The 22950-nt window shown below is 38.5% G+C and overlaps 1 protein-coding gene across 1 annotated transcript in view; it reads left to right on the top strand.

Annotated features, from left to right (window-relative positions):
- The window catches only part of LOC104500709 (proprotein convertase subtilisin/kexin type 5-like), a 138905-nt gene that overhangs the window by 73696 nt on the left and 42259 nt on the right, over nt 1–22950 (top strand). The window contains exons 6-7 of the mRNA XM_010144404.1: nt 931–1019; nt 5911–6083. Coding sequence (XP_010142706.1) covers nt 931–1019; nt 5911–6083 — 262 coding nt within the window. The remainder of the gene's footprint in view (nt 1–930; nt 1020–5910; nt 6084–22950) is intronic.

The following is a 22950-nucleotide window of genomic DNA, read 5'->3' as shown; positions in this document are numbered from 1 at the left end:
TTCCCTTTCTGCTCCTTGCTACTTGGGTCGCAGTTCTGCAATGTTGCTGCTTAACTGCTCAAGGATGAGGGCAAAACTTATTGGTAGAAAACACCCGGTGAAACCTGTACTGCGGGCAAAACTCACAAAAAGCAGAGACAGCTTTCCTACCATGGTGGCCGCATGGATGACCACTGCCACCTTATAGAAAACATGGATCAGGGCTAGGCAGGGCATCCCACTGTGGCTTTGCATAGTGGGGAAGGGGGTGAGCAACCATTGGAGGTTTTGTGTTTTCCTTCAGCTTGTTAAGACTAATACCCTTACAGCCCAGCTCTGCTTCCAGGCTTAGGGTATATACCTCTGATGTGGAGGTACTTCAGTTGTTTTTTCTGCTCCTAGAAAGACTTGCAGGGTTGGCCCAAGGCGTGATCAGGACATGCAGAAGCTTTGAGCATACCTGGCAAGTCTTAAGCTTGCCTCTAAAGAGCACCGTGGGCATTTGCACAATCTTACCTTCCTCATGAAAATGTGTGGTACATGCTGTGCCTGCTTGAGGTTGTGTGGAGATGTACATGCTAGCAACATGAGTGGCTATAGAAGAATGCAGAACAAAACTTCTGTCCAAAATGTAAGATGTGGTTCAAAATCAAGAACTGCTATCCAAGACTTCTTTCTGTGCTGGGGGTTATATATCATGTTTTCTTTGTTAAAACTGTCCATGTTTCCAGTAGCTAGAAAGCCTACAATTAAAGAGTTTAATAGGATTGTGATAGTGATGTTAAAATGTGTTTGGAGGAATGTTGTAACATGGGTATAAATTACTACAAGGGATTAAGTAGTGCAAGACATTGTGAACCATTATGCTTTTAGCACCTGAGGATGAGCAAAGTCAAAGTCTTTAATCCCAACAGTCTGTTCTTACTTGGAAAAATGTTTGTCTGACTGCAGGCATGGAACCCGTTGTGCTGGAGAAGTGGCAGCCACGGCAAACAACTCACACTGCACAGTAGGAATCGCCTTTAATGCCAAGATTGGAGGTACGTGAAACAATCTCCCACCAAAAAAAAAAACAAAAACAAAAAACCCAAAACCAGTAACCAAAGAGCCATTTGTGCTAAATGGTATGTTCAGACCTTTCTCAACAAGAGGAGAAGATTTGTATGGGTAACAATCCTAGCTGTGTTAGCAAGTGAATCTCAGCTGTAGAGTGTTGTTAAATACTAGTACAGAAGGAGTTTATCTGCGGTGACACTTCTCCAGTGCTCCCTGGAACACTGCCTCTCAGTAGACACAGAAAAATAGAAAATGAGACTTTTAATGCAAACACAAAACCCAGAATTAGGACATTTGGCTTTTCTCACAGATTCAGACCTCTAAGTGATTAACAAACCAGAAGTTAATTTACACATCAGAAATATTGCCTTGCATATTGATCCCAAACAAAACGCTGTCAAAACATAACACATTTTTGTGGGTTTTGGCTGTGGTTGCAGAGAATCTTCTTTGGATCCCTCTGTGTGATTGGATTATTGCCTGAAATACTAGATTCAATCACACTTTTTTGTGCATTCAGCCAGGAGGCTTCAGGAGGTTTCTATGAATTCTTAGTCAATGGCTGATCAGTTAAGAACTTTGGCTTTATTTGTGATGAGTATCAAGATGTCATCTACATGTCTTCTAGTCTGTAGCCTGCTTGTGCCAGATTTTAATGCTTCAAGTGAAGTTCTACCCTGAAGTTTTGATGAAATCGTGGGATTGGTATATTGACTTTCAGTAGAAAGACCTGTAACTCTAACTCATTGATTGTTGATTTTCTGTCCCAAAACAGAGCCCATATGTGAAAACGCAAACTTGTTTACCTATATGTACACACCAGAGGACAGTTCAAAAATATGGTCAGGCAGACTTGAGGACTGGTTTCCACAATTAATAGTACGCTATCTGTTCTCTACTGTATCAGTAGAAGTTTGAGCCAAATGAAATGTGAGCGCAGCTGTATTTCAAATTAGCCAAAGCACACAACATCATCCTAATGCCAGCTTTCTGCTTTCCTGCTGGCTTCAAGAAAATAGACAATACCTGATCCAGCATAAGGTTAGAGTGATGCAGGAAACCTATTTTCTTTCAGGTGAAGAGCCGCCCATGCAGTTACCTGGTCAGAGTGGTTTAGAAACTCTGAACTGGCCAAGTGAGTGAGTTTGTGGCAGTTTAATAGGTTGTCTCATGTGGACATTACATTTGGTCATGTACCAGCAGCTATGAAATTGGATTTATTGCATTGTCAAACCAGAGTCAGAGGAGAGTTAGTGCATTGATAGAGATAAAAGATGGTTTCTGGAGAAGTTTCTTTTTGGGTTGGATAGTCACACAACCTGCAACAGCTTGAGCATGTTCTTGAAAATTTCTCCATTACTAACAGTGAATTCTTAATGGGTTATTATTTATTAAGCATTAGGAATGTGCAATAACAATGTTTTAGAAACCCACCAGCAATATTACTTGAGTCACAGCCTTCTCTAAATATAACGTAAAAACTGATTCACATGGATTAACATGAATGCAATTAGTGGGAACAATAAAGACTGGATACCTATGCCCTTTTGTTATTTATTTATTTATTTTGTATGAAGAATATAACACTCTTCAAGAAATTTCACTGGTCTAAGTGAAATAAAGATTTTATCCACTCCATTCGTCACCATGATTTTGTAGAGCCATCACTAAAAAGTGATGTTCTTAAAAGCTCTAAAGTGATAACAGTGTGTAAACTTCACTTGAGGTAGAGTACCACCTTTTAAAAGCATCAGCACTTGAAAGTAAGACTTAAGGAGGCTCAGCAGAAAATTTGCAGAAAATCAGAGGCAAGAGGGAATTCCAGAATATTGGGAAGGGAGGTTAAGCTTCTTCTTCCGCTAGGTATATGTATGTGAGAGTTTTGCTGCTGCTGACCTCTATTTGGCATGCCTACCTCCCTTACCTCAGAAAAGCCATAAGCTACACATATGAATATTCAGTGGGTGAGTTACCTCTACGCAGGCCAGACAGAGTGTAAAAATGTTGAATCACATTATACTGAACTAGTGTTCAGCAAACTTGTTTCCCAGGGATTTAAAGACCCTCCTGGGGCCTTTTGGGGAAGAAACTAGATTCAGGGTAAAGCAATTACATTCTTCTTACATAGAAGAGTACTTACAACAGAGATGTTGAATTTGCTCCACCTAGATAAGTATTCTTTACTTTAAACCAAAAGCCATCTCTGTATGCATAAGGGATAGTAAGGAGATAAAGCAAAGGGGAAAAGACATCCTTTCCATGGATATTCCATCAAATACTGGCAGCTGTACAAATCCGATTAATGATCCTTGTGATAGGAAGTTGTTAACAAGATATCCACCAGTAATGCTTACTTTTTTGTGTGTATTTATGTGTATTTATGCTTCTTGTCTCATGTTCACACATTTAAGATCCTCTGACCACAAATAGATCAAAAATAAGTTCCTTAGAAAGTTTGAGCCTCCTTTTACAACAGTGTAAGTGGGGGTGTAATCTGCAGGTAAGAAAATTTGAGTAAAATTGCAATCTGTGCCTTCAGTTCTTTTACAGGTTGTGACATGTTTCTTATAAAAAATTATGCACTATGCTGCAGTTCATGCTTGGCTAAGCTGGAGACCCTTTCACTAAAAGACAAACCAGTGCACCAAAGGGGTAGATATTTTTTTTATGTGATTTTCAGCAATAATCGTACATAGCAAACTACCACCTACAGAGCTTGTGACACTTTTCATACGAAGGGATGGTTAGCGTGTTGTTATTGTTGCAGCCTGATTGTGGAAGTTGCAAAGCATCTGTGGGGATTTGGATGCTTAGTTACTTGGCTGGCCTCTAGTCCTGACAGGAAAGCAGTTGCACTGAATTGTGGCACAACAGATGTAGTTTGTCTTCAGCTGATGAGGAATTAGTTCAGCTGTTTCTTTAAGTTTAAGTCAGATGTTGATTATAAACAAATATTTTAAAAGAAAACTTGCTTTCAGCTCTATTTTGGATGTTTCCTATGATTCACTGAAAGTTTGTTCTGACTAAAATGCCACTTACATTTTGGCAATTACTGCAAATATTGGAAAAAGTTTACAGAGCTTTCAAGTCTTAGGTGGAACAGTCTGCAAATGCAGTCTGTTAATTGCCTTCCGGACAGCTTTTGTTGTGCTATCACCACATGCCAAATGAAGTTTGGAGAGTTTGTGATCAGCAGAATTAACTACTCCAGACATCTGGGGAAAAAAAGAAATTGAGAGGGGGGGGAGAGGGAGAGGGAGAGGGAGAGGGAGAGGGATTATTTTAAATTGCGGATGAGACATCTGTTGTTCAAAGTCACCCTGGAAGCATATCTGTCAGTTGCTGGCTGGAGAAAGCAACATCTAAGTTACAGCCTTGTCTGTGTTAGCAGACACTTCACTGTTAGCAAAAAAACCTGATGTGAATTACTTCAGGTGCCCATGACAGAATCTGGAGTTACTGTTCACCGGGTGCATGTAGCGAGATTTAGGCCTGCTGTGCAGCAACAGAGACATATAGGAAAGCTTTAGTTTCTTTCTAAAGCAATGCACCTTTTATTGTGTTTATTTAGAACTAAATATATTTTAATGTGCATGAAAGAAATTGAGAACACAAGTTCCACCCTTAATTAATTTTTTTGAGATTATGCTGAGGAAGAAAAATAAAACCTGAGAATCCCGGAGTTCTTTTAATGACTTTTTTTTATAAAGTAAAGTTCACAGTGAGATCACTGTTTGTAGAAGTTTATTATCTCACAAAATATGGGCAGCTTTTGTATGAACTTAGAAATATGACCACTTTTCATTTTCGAGTCAATTAGAGTAAGGAAAAAAAGAAAAGACCCTTTATCAACAAAGCACCCCCTGTGCCTTTTGTTAATTGGAAGTTAAGGTCTTGGTAAATACTCAAGTTACTTCAATCTGAGCTCATGAGCAAATTGAAATGTGGCTGTAATTAAAAATATGTAAATTTGGCCTATAAATAGGAGTGGCCTTCTAAAGGGGAAAGAGCGTTAAACTCGTTAATTGTGAAGTAATCATTACTCTGTACTATCATACAGTTACGTGCTAATTATTATTTAATATTTAACATCCCTTTGATCACGTGTCACACTAGCTCTGTGTAGGTCCTCCTTCTTGTTTAGGTTAAAACTGGCGTTGGTGGTTTTCTCAGTCAGAATTTACTTCAGTCAAAGTTTTGCGGTTAGATAAAAGAACAACTTTAAGATTTTCCTGGTTTCCAGACATAAGCCTATCTCATTCTGTCTACTTACCTTAAAACATCATGATGCCATTCACATTAGAAGAGCTGGCACATTGACTTGTCCAAACCCACATGAATGGATTCTTTTAACATCAGAATTTCAGATTATGTCTTACAAAAGCTTCTGCATAGAGGGTGATGGTCACAACATTGCAGTTTCAGGTTGAATAATGTTACATCTAGGGCATTTGTTAGTGATAATCTCCTTGCTGCTGTGCATGGGAATTAGTCTGTGTACACAAGCTTTCTCCCCAGTTTCTTCTCTGTGGCCTCACAAAATGAAAGAATAATCCCATATTTATCTGTGAGTAGAGATCCATCTGCCAACATACTTAGGACTGTGAATGACTTGGAGTAGGTGCTGTAGTTTCACTGCAGTATAAAAACAGAAAGGAAATCATATATTGGCTTTAAGTGAGACATACAAATATTTCAAGGTTAAGTATTTTTTTTTATGTTTACTTTAGCATGAAAGTTTGTTGTTTAAGTTCAAAACATGTAGTGGATAAATAATTTCTAGATAATTTTTAAGACTTGAAGAGAAACCAAAATAAAAAAAGAAAAAGCATTTTGAGTTGGTTGGTCCTGTTCATTGTATCTTTTATTTTGAAGGTGTACGTATGCTGGATGGAGATGTGACAGATATGGTAGAAGCAAAGTCTCTAAGCCTGAATCCCCAGCACATCCACATCTACAGTGCCAGTTGGGGGCCTGATGACGACGGTAAGACTGTGGACGGACCTGCTTCCCTAGCACGTCAGGCCTTTGAGAACGGCATCAGAATGGTAGGTTGGCATCAAAGTGCATCTCCTGGATCTGCTTTCATGTGCAAGTCTAAGGGTACACATGCCCAGTTCATGCAAGTTCACAGCATGGGGAAGAAGAAAGGATTCTGAAGAAAAGAAGAAAAGCTTCTTTTTATGGTGACCTGATGATCAGTCCTTCCTGAAGTATCAGCTCTGTTCATTTTTAACTGCAATACATCATCCTCAGTGTCCTCTAAAACTGCTCTGAGGTAGTGATGTAATTCTGCAAAACAAATATGACTGAAAAATGCTACTTTGCATAGCAGTGACAAGTCATCAAATCCGAATTGCAATGATATCTTAAAGCAAAAGCCTTGACTGTTTTTCTTCTTTCTTCCTTCCTTTCTTGTTTTACTTGATTTCTTAATAGAAGTCTGATGATTTTAATAGGGAGTTGGAGGCTGAAAAAAGTCTACACCCATGTTTCTTTTAGCATTTATGTCTGGGTTGAGAAAACTTACACCCTATTTATAACTTACATATACAGTTTCTCTTCAAGTCTGTGCTATTACATTTTCTCTGTGACAGCGCCCAGAGATCTTCGGTAATACACCACCAATTCCAACTGCCTCTACAAGAAAAAAATCTAAGACCTTTTCAACTTCCTTTGGTCAGGTATTGTCAAACAAATAAGACTACAGAAGAAACAAGTAGTTAGAGGAACTTTTGATGCCAGAGGCTAGTTTTTAGTTCTTCCTTTTACCTTCTGCCTGTTAAATAGATCAGAGAATTCCTCGTCTGCAGTGCTTACACTTCTTTCCACTGTGTAGATTGGTGGAAAAGGTGTTAAAGCTTTGCACTTGAAGGTCTGAGCATTGTTTTGAATGCAGCAGGAGACTTGCTAGTTCAGTGGTGGGTGGGTCTAGGATCAGAAAAGATGAGATTAATACAAAACAATTGTTTAAAGAGACTGAAACTGTTAGACCAAAGTGGAGCTAGTTACTGGAACATGCTAAACGCCATGCAGCAAGACTAGAAATTGCAGCTCTTCCTGAAGTCAATAAGTGTTTTAACCAAGTATGCCAAGACTGATTTTAGCAAGGTATAGTGAACATTCAGCCTGGAAAATTTGTGCTGTGTGTAAAAGAGAGTGTCTGCCACTGAGAGGCTATATTAATCTAAAGTGTACCATAAAAAGCAGTCATAATGGCAAACTGGGACGATGGGTGCAGAGGGGTAGTCAACAAAATTACTGGTCAAACTGGCAGTCTGTATGCACAGCGCAGCCTTTCAGGTGATAACTTGACTGTAAGTTGTAAATAAACACATCATAAAATTGAGAACCACTATCACCGTAAGCATTAGCTAGCAGCACAGGCCTAAGAGGTGTGATTCACATGCAACCCTGGCTTATTTCACTTTCCTCAGTAACACGCTGCATAACTTTCGTACTTTCATCCTTGTTCTCCCTGCCCTAATTGTGGATAATAACACATTCTCAACTGCCTAGCAAGTAAGTTATGAAGAACAGTTACTGAAATAAAAAACTAATGACAGAGACTGTGTGTTTCCTATGCTATACAATGTTAAAGGCGTCTCTCAAACTCAGTTCTGTGAATGCTTTATAACCATGCAGCCAAAGACCACTGCTTTCCTCTCACTTGTTCATATGATGTCCATTTGGTGAGGAGCTGCAGATTTATGCTTTTGCTTGTTGTACATTATGTAATAAGCAAAGCCTACTATAACAAAATACTCAAGCATGTAGTGTACTTAACCATGCAATAAATTCCAGGGACTTCGCAGATATAAACACATTTAGGGACACTGATCGATTCTTCTCCAGAGAACTCTGCTGTATTTAGAAATTATTATTAAATAGTTATTCAAGTGCTCTTGATATGAGAAGTACGCAGAAGGCCAAAAGCATCTCCATTACTGCTTCACATGCATCTTCACTCTTCCTTTCAGATAGACTATCAGTCTTCCCATCACCCAACTAGAGTTTGTTACTCTTTGACAGTGACCACAGACAAGAAACATGGTAAAGTTATGAAGGGGACCCTAATGGAACTGCAGGATGCAGGGGAACTGAAACAAAATAAGTTTTATGTTTAAACATATGTATATTAGTTTAAATGTCATATTTCATTTAGGTAAGACAATCACAAAAAGTTTTACTGAAAGAATTCAACTATTTCCTCATTGAAATCTCAAACTGGGTATAAATCCTCTATAAATTAGAATGTGGAATAATTTGCCAAAACCATGGATCTTGCCTACAGGCATTATTGTTCCATTGTTATTATTATAGCTGTAATATGAAAGGGTACGCTACAGAACCCAGATGAATTTCATTTAACCAGCACATTGTTCTAAATTTTTAGTAAGTACCAGTATATAGTGGAAACATAGTATTTAATTTTAAAATTCTGAGGTGGGCTTTTTTCTGATAACAATGCAGAAGAAGAGTTTGGTAAATTTTTTGAGATATAATAGAAGGCATAGTTAATGGCAGTCAAATTATTATTTTTAATTTGGCTTCTATTTCATTTTATAAACTTTTTGATCTACCCAAAGTTGCCCGTCCAAAGTTGAATACATCTAAATATTGCCATGTATTTGGAAATTTTGTCTAGCTCTGTCTACAAAAGCTTCTTCATTTCTACTAAGGAAATAAAAGTTCTCTTTAAAACTTACAAATAAAACTTAAAAAAATCATACCGATGAGAAATACAGGATGTTTAAGTTTAATCTCTAATTTGCATTCTTTAAAATGTAATATAGACTGACAGGTTATAAAGGTATGTCTCAATTGCCACCTTCCTTAATAGGCTTAGTTTCCAGGCCAAAAATTACTTTAAGATGAACCTGTTCTTGTTGATAAACCATGCCTTTTCATGTTCAGATAAAGGTGAATTTTCTGTATTTCCTTACACTCTCATAAGATGTGTCATTTTAAAAGATGAGGCAAATGGGAGAAGACATATTATCTCTGCGCCAACATATTCTTTAAATCAGATCATTGTCCAATAACTGGATACTCAGCCAAACATAGATTTCCCCAAGCAGTTATAGCAATTGTGCAAATAAGAATAGGTAAACAAAAATACTTACTATATCGTGTACAAATCTTGACCTTTCTTTTTTAGAAATATTGACCTGAATAACAACAGCATCGCATCTAGTATAACGTCTGTGATGTAAATTAAAGTAACATTGTTACAAGAAAATTTTTCCAGACCTTCTTTCAAATCTACAGAAAAGTTCAAGTTTAATATTCTTCATTTATTGTGCATATACATGCAATATTATTTTTTTAAATGGACAGCAAAGGAAAAGGGCAAGATTTTTTAAAAGCATCTGAAAAGGAAGTTACATTTGACACTTGTTTAATTAGGAACATGAAAGGTGGTGATGAATAGTAAGTTTGATTAGACTACAATCAAACCTAATTATTACTTTTTAAAATTATATTTATGAAGTAAAAACGAAATGGATGAAACAGCCATTATTTTGCATTCAGTTTGCTGAGACAGTGGGATCCATGAAAAAATTGCCTGGTTTATCTTTGGCACATATTATTCCAATTAGCAACTCATGCAGGGTGTTTTGGAGCTATTATTATTTTTAAATCTGCTGAGTTAATACAATTACTCCCTCCAGATCCTGCAGAAAGTAACAAAGATAAATGACTGTACAGTTTTTCCGTGAAGTCCCACAGAGATAACAGACATCATGAGCTGAAATAGACAATTCTATTTAAAGAAAGTGTACTGAGTAATAACTGAGTTTATGAAATGACAGCCTGAAACCACAAAGCCTTAAAAATTCTGCTCAGGATTAAGGTAAAGGAAGAAGAAACCAATTTTTAAACTTTTCTCAAGTACCATGATTTTCTGTCATATTTAGCGTATTTTGTTTAATTCTATTAAATTTGCATATTTGAGTTCAAAGAGAAACCCTGGAGACTTTGCTATTAAATAATTTCTGTGCAAATATAAAAGCTCCCTTTATATCATGCTTCCAGATGACAAGGTCCTTTTCTTGGAAATAGTGAAGTCACAAGGTGAAAATTTCTAGAGGCTTGTGTTTTAAGTACCAGTGTATTAGAAGTTGTAGACTAATAATCTCAACAATAATTCCATTACAATCATGCAGAACTTGCCTAAAAAACATCAGACAAAGAGCAGTATATCCAAAAGTAACATGTTCAAGAAAAATTAGGCATGCAATGTCACATTCCACCCTGTGTTCAAGAACAGAGTTAACATTGCAAAACATTATTTTGGCCAAATCATGTAATAAGACTGTGCTAAGTCTGGGACAAAAGGGAGGACACAAAAGCCTTTCCTTGATTCAGAAAGATAAAACCGAAATACCAGCAGATTTTAAGGTGACTGTCTGTATCTTACTGTCTATAAGCACAATGCTACAAGCACTTGATAGATTTGGGCTCGCTGATTCATGACTCTGTGATACAACGTTCAGACTAGTTCATTTCCATTCATACAAATAAGCGTGTTATTCTGGGATCAGTCTCAACACTGTTTGGAGCGTTATGTATTTCAGATATTCTGACTTATTCTTTCACTGCTGGTTGACAAAGACCTAACAGCAAAGTTTCTGGATAGATGATCCCTGTTGATATTTTATGTTGAAGGTTTTGATGGAGCTGGTTATCTCACCTCTCCAAACATCTCGTCACCTGTGTAGTTTATGTTGTTTGTTCTGAGGTGCCCATTAGGCAGTCCAAATCAGCAACAGGGAAGGTCAGTCTTAATATAACCTAAAAGAGCGGAGAGCAAGGGAATCTACGTGGAAAATTCTGGCTTTCTGCCTGTGTTGGCACAGGGACCTTCATCTTATCACCATGACACCATTCTGTTTAGCAAGCTGGACACAAGCCAAAATGTTTGATAGACATTAATGATCAGATGCTGTGTCGCTGAACCTCTTGTGAGAACTCGGCTTGGTGCCTTCCCTCCCATCATCACTGCCCCTTCTCACCTCTCTCGCTTCACCTACTTTGGCCACAGAGTATGTGTTCAAAGTTTGCTGGGAGCAGAAGGCTCTCTTACAATCTCTAAACAAACCTCCTATCCACATGCAGGACAGAGAAAGGCAAGGGAAGAAAAGGGAAGATAAGAAAAAGAAAAAGGGAAAAGAAAGGAAAAGATTTCACATCTTTTATAATTACTATTATCATTGTTATTATAGGCTTCTACTCCAAAAATGGAAGAGGTTGATCATAACTTGCAAGTGTCCAGCAAAAGTTTTCTCCCTGTGTTGCACCACAGATGTTTTTCTAAAATTTATTTGTCCTGTCATCAGTTCTTTGCATCATTCTCTGTAGGATGTGTTGCATATACAGAGAAGTTACTCCTTTCTGCTTTGCCAGAGAATTGCACTATGAAAATCAAAGACAGAAGTTACTGCAAGAAGAATTCCAATCAAATGTATCAAATTAGCTTTGAAAACGGCTGTCATTTCCTAGATTGAAATATAGTGATGCACAGAGGTTACGGTGTTGTGTTTGCTTGCCTTGTACAGCTGTTCTCTGAGACTGAATAACATGTATCTGTGTGTATGCATATCTGGATCATATATAGACACATTTTGCAGGCAGAGGACATCCAGTGCATTTCTAATTCATTAGCCAAAAACTACTGTTGAAGATCAATCAGGCAAATTAGTGTTGTGCTTGAGGAAAGTCTCAGAAGACATGACTCACAGTGTGCTGATGTTACATAATGTTGGGTCCTGGCATATATCTGTTATATGATTTGCATGTATCTCCCTATTGCATCTATGATGTAACATGCCCTGCAATGCTACAGGCTTGGGGAAAAGTGGCTGGAAAGCTGCCCAGTGGAAAAAGACCTGGGGGTATTGGTCAACAGCCAATTGAATATGAGCCAGCAGTGTGACCAGGTGGCCAAAAAGGCCAATGACATCCTGGCTTGTATCAGCAATAGTGTGGCCAGCAGGAGCAGGGAAGTGATTGTCCTCCTGTACTTGGCACTGGTGAGGCCACATCTTGAGTACTGTGTCCAGTTTTGTGCCCCTCACTTCGAGAAGGACATTGAGGTGCTGGAGCGTGTTCAGAGAAGGGCAACAAAGCTGGTGAAGGGTCTAGACTACAAGTCTGATGAGGTGCAGATGAGGGAACTGAGCTTGTTTAGCCTGGAGAAAAGGTGGCTCAGCTAAGACCTTATCACCCTTTACAAATACCTGAAAACGGGTCATAGCAACGTGGTGGTCAGTCTCTTCTCCCAAAAAGAAGCACCAGGATGAGACAAAACAGCCTCAAGTCGTGCCAGGGGAGATTTAGGTTGGATATTGGGAAAACTTTCTTTGCAGAAAGGGTGGTAAAGCATTGGAACAGGCTGCTGAGGGAAGTGCTGGAGTCACCATCCTTGGAGGTATTTAAAGATGAGTAGTAGATGTGGTGCTGAGGGACATGGCTTAGTGGTGACCTGGCAGTGCTGGGTTAATGGTTGGCCTTGGTGATCTTAAATTTGTCTTCCAACCAAAACAATTCTGTGATTCTGTATATCTGAACATGTGATGTCATAGTTACTTCAGCATACCAAGTTAAACTTTGAGCAGTTCATGCCACAGGTGTTCTCACATGTATGAGAACTGGAAAAGTCACGTGGAACTTGAACATTGTAGGTCTTCCTTCAGATGTTATGAGACAGCACTATAGGCTTGAAATAATATTCATAAGCGATTATCACCTAGTCCTGTCCTTCATCATAAACCAGATCAGCAAAATTTAATCCAATTATTACTGCATCAATATTCATGTTTGCTCGATCCAACTGTTTTCTGTTTTCTGTACATGTTTTGAAAAGAGACAATATTAACCGAAACCTGTTATATCCATGGCTGTACAAGTCACTAACAACCTTCGCTATTAAAAATATATACATTCTTACTCTTCTATATTTCTTAGTTTCCTTTCCACTGTAAAATTCCTCTTCTGCTATATTTATGAGGCATCTTACAGTGTTAGAAATCTCCACATGTAAGTAATTACAGATTTTGGCGAAGTGAACTCTTGCAGAAATTAAACTGGAACATAGGGACATAAGACAGGAAATGACCACGTAGGTCATCCAGTACAGTTCTTTACTATCATAGGCATCATGTCCTATAATTACACTCAGCAATTTCTATTCTAGAATGAATTAGAATTCTTTTCCTCTTTGTTTCTGCTGGTAGACCATTTCACAGCCATCATTAACCTATTGGTTAGAGAGTTTTTTCTAAGTTACAGCCAGGTTTCCTCATCTGCAGTTTTCTGCTCATTTGTTGCTGGTCCATAACTCTGCTTCAGCTTAAATACCTTTTCTCTTTCCTTTTTTTATCTGATGTATTTCATAGAACAGTCACTAGGCTGTCCATCTCCTTGCTCATCAGAGTGGTTCTTCTGTCCACATCCTTCAGCCTGAATTGTTTTCTTGAATGCCGGTGATTGTAATTAGTAAATTCACCAACACGTCCTTTCTTTTTCTGTCAAAATCGCCTAATAACTTTGTTTCTCTGTCTCATCCTTAAAATACTCTACTCTTAAATTCCTTGACTCCCCTGTTTCTCCAGCACAGTCCACATCATCTTCAGTGCAAACATTTTCACCTCACTGTTACATTAGCCTGCAGTTTCTTTTGTTTCATTACCGATTTCTTAGAGAGCTCATCACATGTTTTGCAGAAACCAGACAGACTGGTTCCAGTACATTTATCTGCATAAAATAACTTACCGAAGAAAAACTGAACAGATTTACCAGGAATTCTAACATGTGCGTTGCATTTTAACCTGTTTCCATTAATGCTGATGCCTCTTACTCTGTCTTCAAAATCTGTTCTACAGCCTTAACAAGTAATGTTTTGTATATTCAGTTTCCTTCTGTTAGTCAGAATTTCCAAACCACAGTTCATTCCTGTAGTTCTTTCTGAAACACTTTCTGTTTCCTGGCATTATTTTTTAAGTGTGGATACCAGAATGAGGCATGGAATTGTAGCCTTCTCTATGCACGCCTAGTACTGTTTCCCTATTCCCTGAACATGTTCATATTCAGCCTGCTTTCTGATCCAAGGAGCGGACTAAATTTCAGGGCAGCTCATTGCCGGTTGGCTGTCTTCCATGTCCCTAAACTCCCTTTCAGAGTCATCACTTTCCAAGAGTTTGTCCACCCCCTTGTATGTCTTACCAAAAAGCTTAATTTCTAGTTCTTATTACGTTGCATTTGGCTGATACACGTATCTCAGGATGCCTTAATGGCTTTGCATATGTGGATTATATGTTATACAATTTAGTTTTCTCTGAATTGAGATTGCTCAGCAAGAATCAGGTTAGGGGACAATCTTAAGCTGATAATGATTCTTTGCTCTACCATATAGTTAGCAACTTTCAGTATACAGCCAAAGCAGAACTGGAGATATTGCCTTCCAGTAAATGAAATAGAGTTCAGGCTCAGTGATACCTGGATGAACTTTGTTACTATGTACTTTAGGAAATATATAAACAAAGCTAATCTTAAAATTTCTCTCTGTTTTCTGTGAAAAGTGAGCTTTTTCACAGACAGTCAACGTGTAGTATGAAAGAAAAAAAAAGAGGCACAAAAAGAAATAATATACCAGAAATGTTCTTACATTACATTCAATGGAATATACAAAACCTAAAAGGTAGGAAAATTTAGAATGAGAGTTACAGGAAAATATACCTAAAAATGTCCAGTTTCCTTACAATGTCATGAAGTGTACTGGAAACCAAAGCTGTTTAGTTACCTCGTTCCATCTCACACATACATGGAAACTGTTCTAACAAGCCATAATAGCATTACCGATTTTGGACTTTTTGTCAAAAGCAGCCTCTGGTTTTGAGTGCCCAGCCTGAATCACAGAATCATCTGGTTGGAAGAGACCTTTAAGATCATGGAGTCCAACCGTTCACCTTGCACTGCCAGGGTCCCTAAACCATGTCCCTCAGAACCACATCCACACACCTGTTAAACCCCTCCAGGGATGGGGACTGCACCTGGGCAGCCTGTTCCAATGCCCAACAACCCTCTCTGTAAAGAAATTGTTCATAATGTCCAACCTAAATCTCCCCTGGTGCAACTTGAGGCTGTTACGTCTAGTCCTGTCAGTCATTACTTGAGAGAAGAGACCAACCCCCACCTTGCCACATCCTCCTTTCAGGTATTTGTAGAACAGGTGATGTATTTGAACATAAAAAACCACTCCATTCTTGCTGTGGGATAAATATTAATTTAGAAAGCCAATACTGATAAGCAGCTTTGGCAAATGGGTCTCTTTCCATAAACTTAAGTATAGATTTCATAGGGTTCATTTTTGAAACATGAATCTGCTTACTTTGTATGGGCAAATCATATATCCGCTTTACTCATATACTTGGAAAACCGCAGATTCTAAGTATTTCTGTGTCGTGTGGGAAGAAAAAGATTTCTGAAAGGCGAATTGCTGGAATTCAACATCAAGAGTTTTCTGTGCATGGAACTTAACGTAAGTTTAAGGCACAAAACCATGAGGGCAATAATTTTTCACACAGCCTAAGTGCATTGTTTGTTCTTAAACAATTGCTATGGGAGAAAAACTGCACAAAGCGATTGCTTAAGTCCTCATTCTGCAGAGGTAGAAGTGGAGCAGCCTTATTTTCCTCTTATCTACTGAAAAGAGATAAATCTGCAGAAAATCTGAGGTTCTTTCTGAACCTCAGAAGGTCAAAAAAGACATCTCAAAACCTGAAGTTTTCCATAAGGAAGAATGTGATGTAAGCAGTGAAACAACAGCTATGGATCTGGTGGCCATGGACTCTTCTCTAGAGTGTTTAATCAAGCAGTGGTTTAGAGGTGACGAGAACTGCCTGAACCCACTCCTTAGAATGGGGGTTTTTGTGTGAAGTCCATCCCATATCAAACACAGATATCTTCCTTGTCTACTGCCTGTTTACCCTGGCTTCCCATGCAGAGACAATTTCACCTATCATTAACTAGAGACTCTTTGTGCAACAGGAATTTTGGAAAACGCAGCTCTTGTTTTATCACGGATATTTACAATACACAGCTTGTTTTATCCCAGTAACAGTATCGGCACCCACAACAATAGTAATGATAATATGGAGAGATACCCTGAAGTAGAACTGCAAATCATGCAGCCTTGTAGCTGGCTTTGTTTTGTTCAGGAAAATGAGAAATTCATTCCAGCATTCCACAGGTTCAGATTTCAGGTTTCAGCCAACACTTCTTTTGGTTGCACTTTAAGCACTAATTATAGCTCTGTGGGGAATATCTTGGAGCTGTTTAAGCTGTTGTTCTAGTGAAGAGTAAAGTAAAAATTACACCACATGCAAGGCTGCACATTGAAATGTTCCACTGATATATCCCAGTAATGATTCTGTTAATGCATGGGTGCTTGTGGTTATTCAATATGTCATTTTTTATGCACACATTTAAATATTCTCACACTTCAGATTTTAAAGCTATCATAGCTAATAACATACCTTTTTCCTTCTTTTTGTCATGATTAATCAATTTTTCTTAATTAAGAAACTGGTTCAGAAGTAGGCAAAAGGTTTAACTTTATGAGCAGCAGCTTGCCTTTTCAACAATATAAGGTAATTGTTGTCTTTTTTAAGAAGGGATAGATTTTTGTTACATATGTATTGTGTGTATGCCATTCCAGCACTAGGAAATATTTTCTTCACTTGCTAGTTTTCCTAGGACTCAATTTTTAGACACTCTCAAACATGTGTCTTTATTATGTGCACCTGTTAGGTATATTACTGATTTCTTCATAGAAACCATAGGTGCATGTTTTTAATCAATTGATGCACAAATGTGAAATTTTTTGAGAGCATGGGTACATCAACAGAATTAATGATCTCAGAAATTTCTGCATTTATTCGTGAATTTTTGATTTGTAATACCCAAGGATCCTGTTTTATTAACAAATAACGCGTTTGGCTGTTTTCCTGTAGCACTTCAGAATTAGTGTCTTGGACTCTCAGCTTGCCGTTACCTGTTTTGGAGAGGTGCCTTCTTTCAAGTGAGGGTGTTGTGCAGTCTACAGAAGAGTCTTCTAAGAGTGGCGTGACATACTAATTTTTATTCTGACATTAGAGGTTAAGTGGATTGGTAGAAACTCAGCAGGAGCTGGGGAGATGCGGCTTCTCAAAAGCAAAATGCTGCCAATCAGCACACTGGCAGCACTATGCCTCTACACAGGGCAGTAGCGTCCAGCTCCCAAGGAGCACAGTAATCGGTGGAAACTGGAAGAAAGGAGGTGCTGCCTCTCAGAGGTGCATCTCTGAGGATACTGTGATCCTTGGTGCCTGGCCCTACAGTGATTGTACTGTGCTGCACTCAAAATCATGCCTGCATAATTGGGCTTTTAGGTCTCCAGAGTACTGACTTCTGTTCTGCACATTCTGTTATGAATATTTACTCTTCAGGAATTAGTTTTTAAGGAAGAGGTCATACCATGGGCTACTTTATCCAGCTTCCACATCGGGATCAATTTCATTTTCTGGCAGTAGTTTTTGTTCTTGGAACCATTAAGTGGTTTTAGAATAGTATTGGGAAGAATAGAGGAAATTAAATGTTTAGGCTGTAGGTGTGGATAGAGTATCTCTCCTTCTCTCTCCATTTTATATTTTCGTTTGTTTTCTGCTCATGGGTGGGGATTTCCAGCACATTTGTGCCAAATTACCTCTCCCTTGCTGCAACCACTGTACCTCTAATTACTCCAGGTTGGTGGTTCTGTCCCCTGCCTTTCCTGCCCCCTCACATTTTCGTCCTTGTTCCTTGGTAAATTTGATCAGTTCTATAGAGACAGTGACAGGGTTATTGGGGCTTTTGTTTCCTGAGCCAGAAAACATCGGAATTCACAATTTGCTGGATTAAGGCAAATTGACTTCTAAAGCAGTGAATGAATGTACGGTCTAAACTTTGTAAAATTGTGTGAATAAGCCTTGCTCCAATGGCTCAAACTACACATTGTAGATAGAAACTGCTTTTATTAGATAGAAGTGTGCTGGAAGCAACATAAAAGTATGTGGGGCTGTTGGTTGTCATTAGATGAGTGTGTGAAAACCTCTACCTTATAATGGTTCCTGCTGGTACCACTAAGGCATTCACTCATAAAGATGGGCTTCATATGTATACAGACACACATATACACAAGCATATGCACTTGGAGTGGGTGATGTTCTTTTAATAGTGTTAGGAAATTCTGCAGATGCCATTATGAACATGTTCATGCTGGCTGTGGTTCCTGGCAGACTAATCATTCAGTGCTGTTAAACTGGAAAAAAAAAAAAAAAAAAAAAAAAAAAAAAAAAAAAAAAAAAAAAAAAAGAAGAAGAAAAAAAGCTTTAATATAACTCACCCGGCTTTCAACTTGATGACAAAGGAAAAGGAGGCACTAGCAAAAAATAAGTGGTCATGGCCCAAGATTCTTGTGCCATGCTTTTACAGGTGCAATTTCTTCCTTGGGGCTTTTTTGTCAGTGACCTGAGCCTGTTTCGTTCAAGGGCAGCTGTCTGTTGAACACACTGCCTTTGCTCAAAAAATGTGCTAGAAAATTGTGACTATGTCAACAGCAAGTCTTACTTGTCGTTAAAGGATTGTAAGGGGGGATCTGTAGCTATCACTGTGAATGGAAGAACAGAAACGACACTGTATCTGGAGGGAATGGCAAAGCATTTTTAACGTAATGAGACATGCACTAAGTGTATTTTGCTGTGCACCCATTCCACCCTGGTCTATGCCTGTATTGTAGTTCACTCTTTCAGTTTTACTCAAGTTGTACCCATATGGTTTGTAAATGCACCTTTGCATTTGAGTCATAAACGACACATGGCTTCTTTGGCAGCTCAGGCCTTGACTTTTCATCTTGACACCCTTGGGCATCTGGCAGATGACAGATGATAGGTTTAGACAAACAGTAAAAGCTACAGAGTGCCTTGCATGTGTGTTTATCTTAGCTTGGTAACATGGTCCAAATGTTATTTAACTTTATGTGTTTCAGGGAGACCAGTTGGGAATAGCATTCACATACAGTAGGACAGCTGATGCTGTTGCTCTAATTACTTGTTTGGTATAGTTACTAGCAAGTTTATAATTTCCTGAGCGTGACTGGGTCTAATGAATTAAAGCAGGGTGTTTGGAAACAGGGAGAATGAGGAAACAAAATGGTTGTTTAACAATAGGCAGTAAACGCAATTCAGAACATAGTTACTTGACACATTACTTTAGTCAGGTTAAATTTGGGGGGAAGGGGGGGATGAGGCTTGGTTATTATGTATCTTTTTAAGGCTGCCATTTGCTTTGCTGAATAGCTTCTAGGAACAAAATCTTTATCACGTTTTCTAGACTGAAGGTAATGCTGTTGTTTTCTGTGAAATGCTGAGTTGTTAAATGTCTAGTATTGTAATGTGTTAGGGGAATGGGAATTCTTCGTATGTATTAGGAAATACTCTTTTCCATTAGTCAGTGCACCTGGTACTTATTTTTTATTGCTCTAACAGAGATGTTGAAACTTCATGTATTTGCAGGAGACAATAGTTTTGAAGAAATATTTGTTATTTTTTTTGTATAAAAAACTTAGCAAGGAAAGGTAAATTTGAATGCAAATGCCTGTTATTTTTAAAGTCCTGTCATTACTATTAAAATACAAATTGGTGTTTATTATTTTTAAATACTGCATTGCTGAATTTCTAACATCCATCGGCATGTTTTCCTCAGGAATACATTCTGTGCCCAAAAATGTATTCACGTATCTGTTTCTGCAGCTCATTATTCATTATTAGTACAGCAGCATAAGCACACATCTAAAGAAATATAGACACATTCTCTGTACAGAGCAGCTAGTAATTCAGGGGTTGCTCCTGCAAAATTTATACAGTGTACAGTCCTACCCTGCTCTGTAAAGTTTTTTATTGCATGAGGTTGACAAATCATGTTATAGTGCTGTTTGCAGACAAAACCAGCTGATGAGGACAGCAGAAAAATGACAGATGGACTGTTGTTGATAGGATATTTTCCCGTATGCATATATTTTTGAGATTTTTTTTTAATAAGTGGAGGATAGACTTTGAGACAAACTATAAAACCAGTTAGATTCCATTTTTCTTCTCCTTGGGTCTATAGTTTGCTTATCCTGAAATCGCAGTTCTTCCATCTTGGTTGTATTGGTATATTACTCTGAATTTCGTGTAGTGTTGATTTGGCAAGAAGTAGTTGCATAATACAGAATCACAGAATCGTTTTGGTTGAAAGACATCTTTAAGATCACCAAGGCCAACCATTAACCCAGCACTGCCAGGTCACCACTAAGCCATGTCCCTCAGCACCACATCTACTACTCATCTTTAAATACCTCCAAGGATGGTGACTCCAGCACTTCCCTCAGCAGCCTGTTCCAATGCTTTACCACCCTTTCTGCAAAGAAAGTTTTCCCAATATCCAACCTAAATCTCCCCTGGCACGACTTGAGGCTGTTTTGTCTCATCCTGGTGCTTCTTTTTGGGAGAAGAGACTGACCACCACGTTGCTATGACCCGTTTTCAGGTATTTGTAAAGGGTGATAAGGTCTTAGCTGAGCCACCTTTTCTCCAGGCTAAACAAGCTCAGTTCCCTCATCTGCACCTCATCAGACTTGTAGTCTAGACCCTTCACCAGCTTTGTTGCCCTTCTCTGAACACGCTCCAGCACCTCAATGTCCTTCTCGAAGTGAGGGGCACAAAACTGGACACAGTACTCAAGATGTGGCCTCACCAGTGCCAAGTACAGGAGGACAATCACTTCCCTGCTCCTGCTGGCCACACTATTGCTGATACAAGCCAGGATGTCATTGGCCTTTTTGGCCACCTGGTCACACTGCTGGCTCATATTCAATTGGCTGTTGACCAATACCCCCAGGTCTTTTTCCACTGGGCAGCTTTCCAGCCACTTTTCCCCAAGCCTGTAGCATTGCAGGGTGTTTTTGTGACCCAAATGCAGGATGTGGTACTTGGTGTTGAACTCGGCTTTCAAGAAACGTTTGTGAAGAATCAACGTGTAAAATTCTCCAGATGGAAGATACTTGTAAAAATTCATCAAAAAGTTATGATGGAATATGTTGACATGTTCTGGAGGTAGAAAAGTTTATATGGCATGCTTTTTTCTGTGTATTCTACCAGCGTAAGCATATATTAATGTTGTTGGGGTGGGTATATATGTAGGAGAGAAGTTTTTTAAGGGCAATGTAGGATCAGACAGGAATCTGAATATGTCTGAATATGTCTGAAACAGGTGACGGAATTGATGGACAAGCCAAAAATGACCACTGAGGAGGCACAAGATGAAAGCAAATAATAGAATACTGCTGGAAAGGGTGATCTAATTACAAGAGGTGGTGGGATGAAACCAAAACAGAACCCGTAAAACTCAAACAGGATCACATGAAAATCTAGAGAAACAGCGTATGTGTAGTGTAAACCTCCATCCAATTCCCCCACAAACATACAGAGGGCCTTAATTTCTGCCTCCCTGACCTGCTGGGGTAATAAATCTGTGAATTTGGATGAAATAATCTTTCCATTTACCTTCCTTTTGTCTCTCATCAGATGTTTTTAGAATGGAGAGATGTGTAAAGGGAAAAGAATCTGATAAAAGAAATTAGTTCACTGAGAAGAATCTGAAATGAAAACAGGATTTAGGAGAGTTCAGAATCAGACATCAGAATAGTTCAGAAGTGGTTCGTAAACCAGTTCCAGCCCCATGAACAAGCAAAACACATCCCACTGGGATTGGGAGGCTCTGAATCAAGCCCCGCTGCTGAGAAAAACAGGCAGAATAAGAACCCCAAACAGAAGGAGGGTTTTGATATGGCAAGTGTTCATACTGTGAGGAAGGAGAGCTGTAACGCTTCATGAACGTTGTCTTTAAAACAACAAAAAAATGGGGCTATTTTGCTTCCTTTTTTTTCAGTGTAGTAGCTAAGATCAACTAAAGAAGTGAAAGAAGTTGAAATAGTTATACTTCCCAGCTGGTCAGAGTGATCTTGCCCAGAAAATGTGGATTTCATAATACATTTAACTTGGCACCCCGCAATTTTTTTCTCTGCTTGACATGTGTTTTTAAGGAAAAGTTGCATTTTAGAGACATAACCTTAAGTAAACGCTAGTCAGGAGAATTTTATATTTAACTTATTTTCCTGGAGAGAAAAGTTTCTGCAGATACACTACTTTTATTAACCTTCACAAAATAAAATTCATCAATGCTTGAGACCTCAAGCCTGGATTATGAACTGTGGGGTGTTTTGTCTTACATTGGTGTAGGTTCAGTTATACTTCGCACAGATAGCCCTGGTGAAACTCCTCTGAGCACATGATTTAGATGAATCTTTGAATTGCTAATTGTTCAGTGTTGACCTGGTAGATGTCCAACCATGTCCTTATGGGGAGTTTTTGTAATATACAGTTGCACTCTGTTTAAAAAGAAAAAATCACAAACAAGCAAACTCCTCCCATGGCAAATCAATTAATTCATGCACAGAAAGTGGTGGTTTATGCCTTATGACATTAATTTTTCTTACACAGGGCTGGGCCTACCGAGAAAACAGGTAAATACTACACGATGAGTTGCAAGTAAATGAGGTATAAATGTGACTGTCAGTATGGTTGTAACTGAGACAGATGTCCCATTCTTTGAAAGAATGTCATGTAAGAAAAGGTGACACAGTTTAGCTTCATCAAAGATAAGTTTAGTCCTTTGGTCCTTCCTATCTGAATGGTAAAGTGCTTCCAGATAGTGGGTGCTTATAATTAATTCAGATCATACATTTGCATGAATCTGAGTATGATTCACTGTCATTAAGTATGTAAATATAAATAA

The sequence above is a fragment of the Buceros rhinoceros genome, unplaced genomic scaffold (assembly GCF_000710305.1).
Source record: "Buceros rhinoceros silvestris isolate BGI_N320 unplaced genomic scaffold, ASM71030v1 scaffold1701, whole genome shotgun sequence".
NCBI lineage: Eukaryota > Metazoa > Chordata > Aves > Bucerotiformes > Bucerotidae > Buceros > Buceros rhinoceros.
This window is presented reverse-complemented; position numbering and strand designations above follow the sequence as displayed.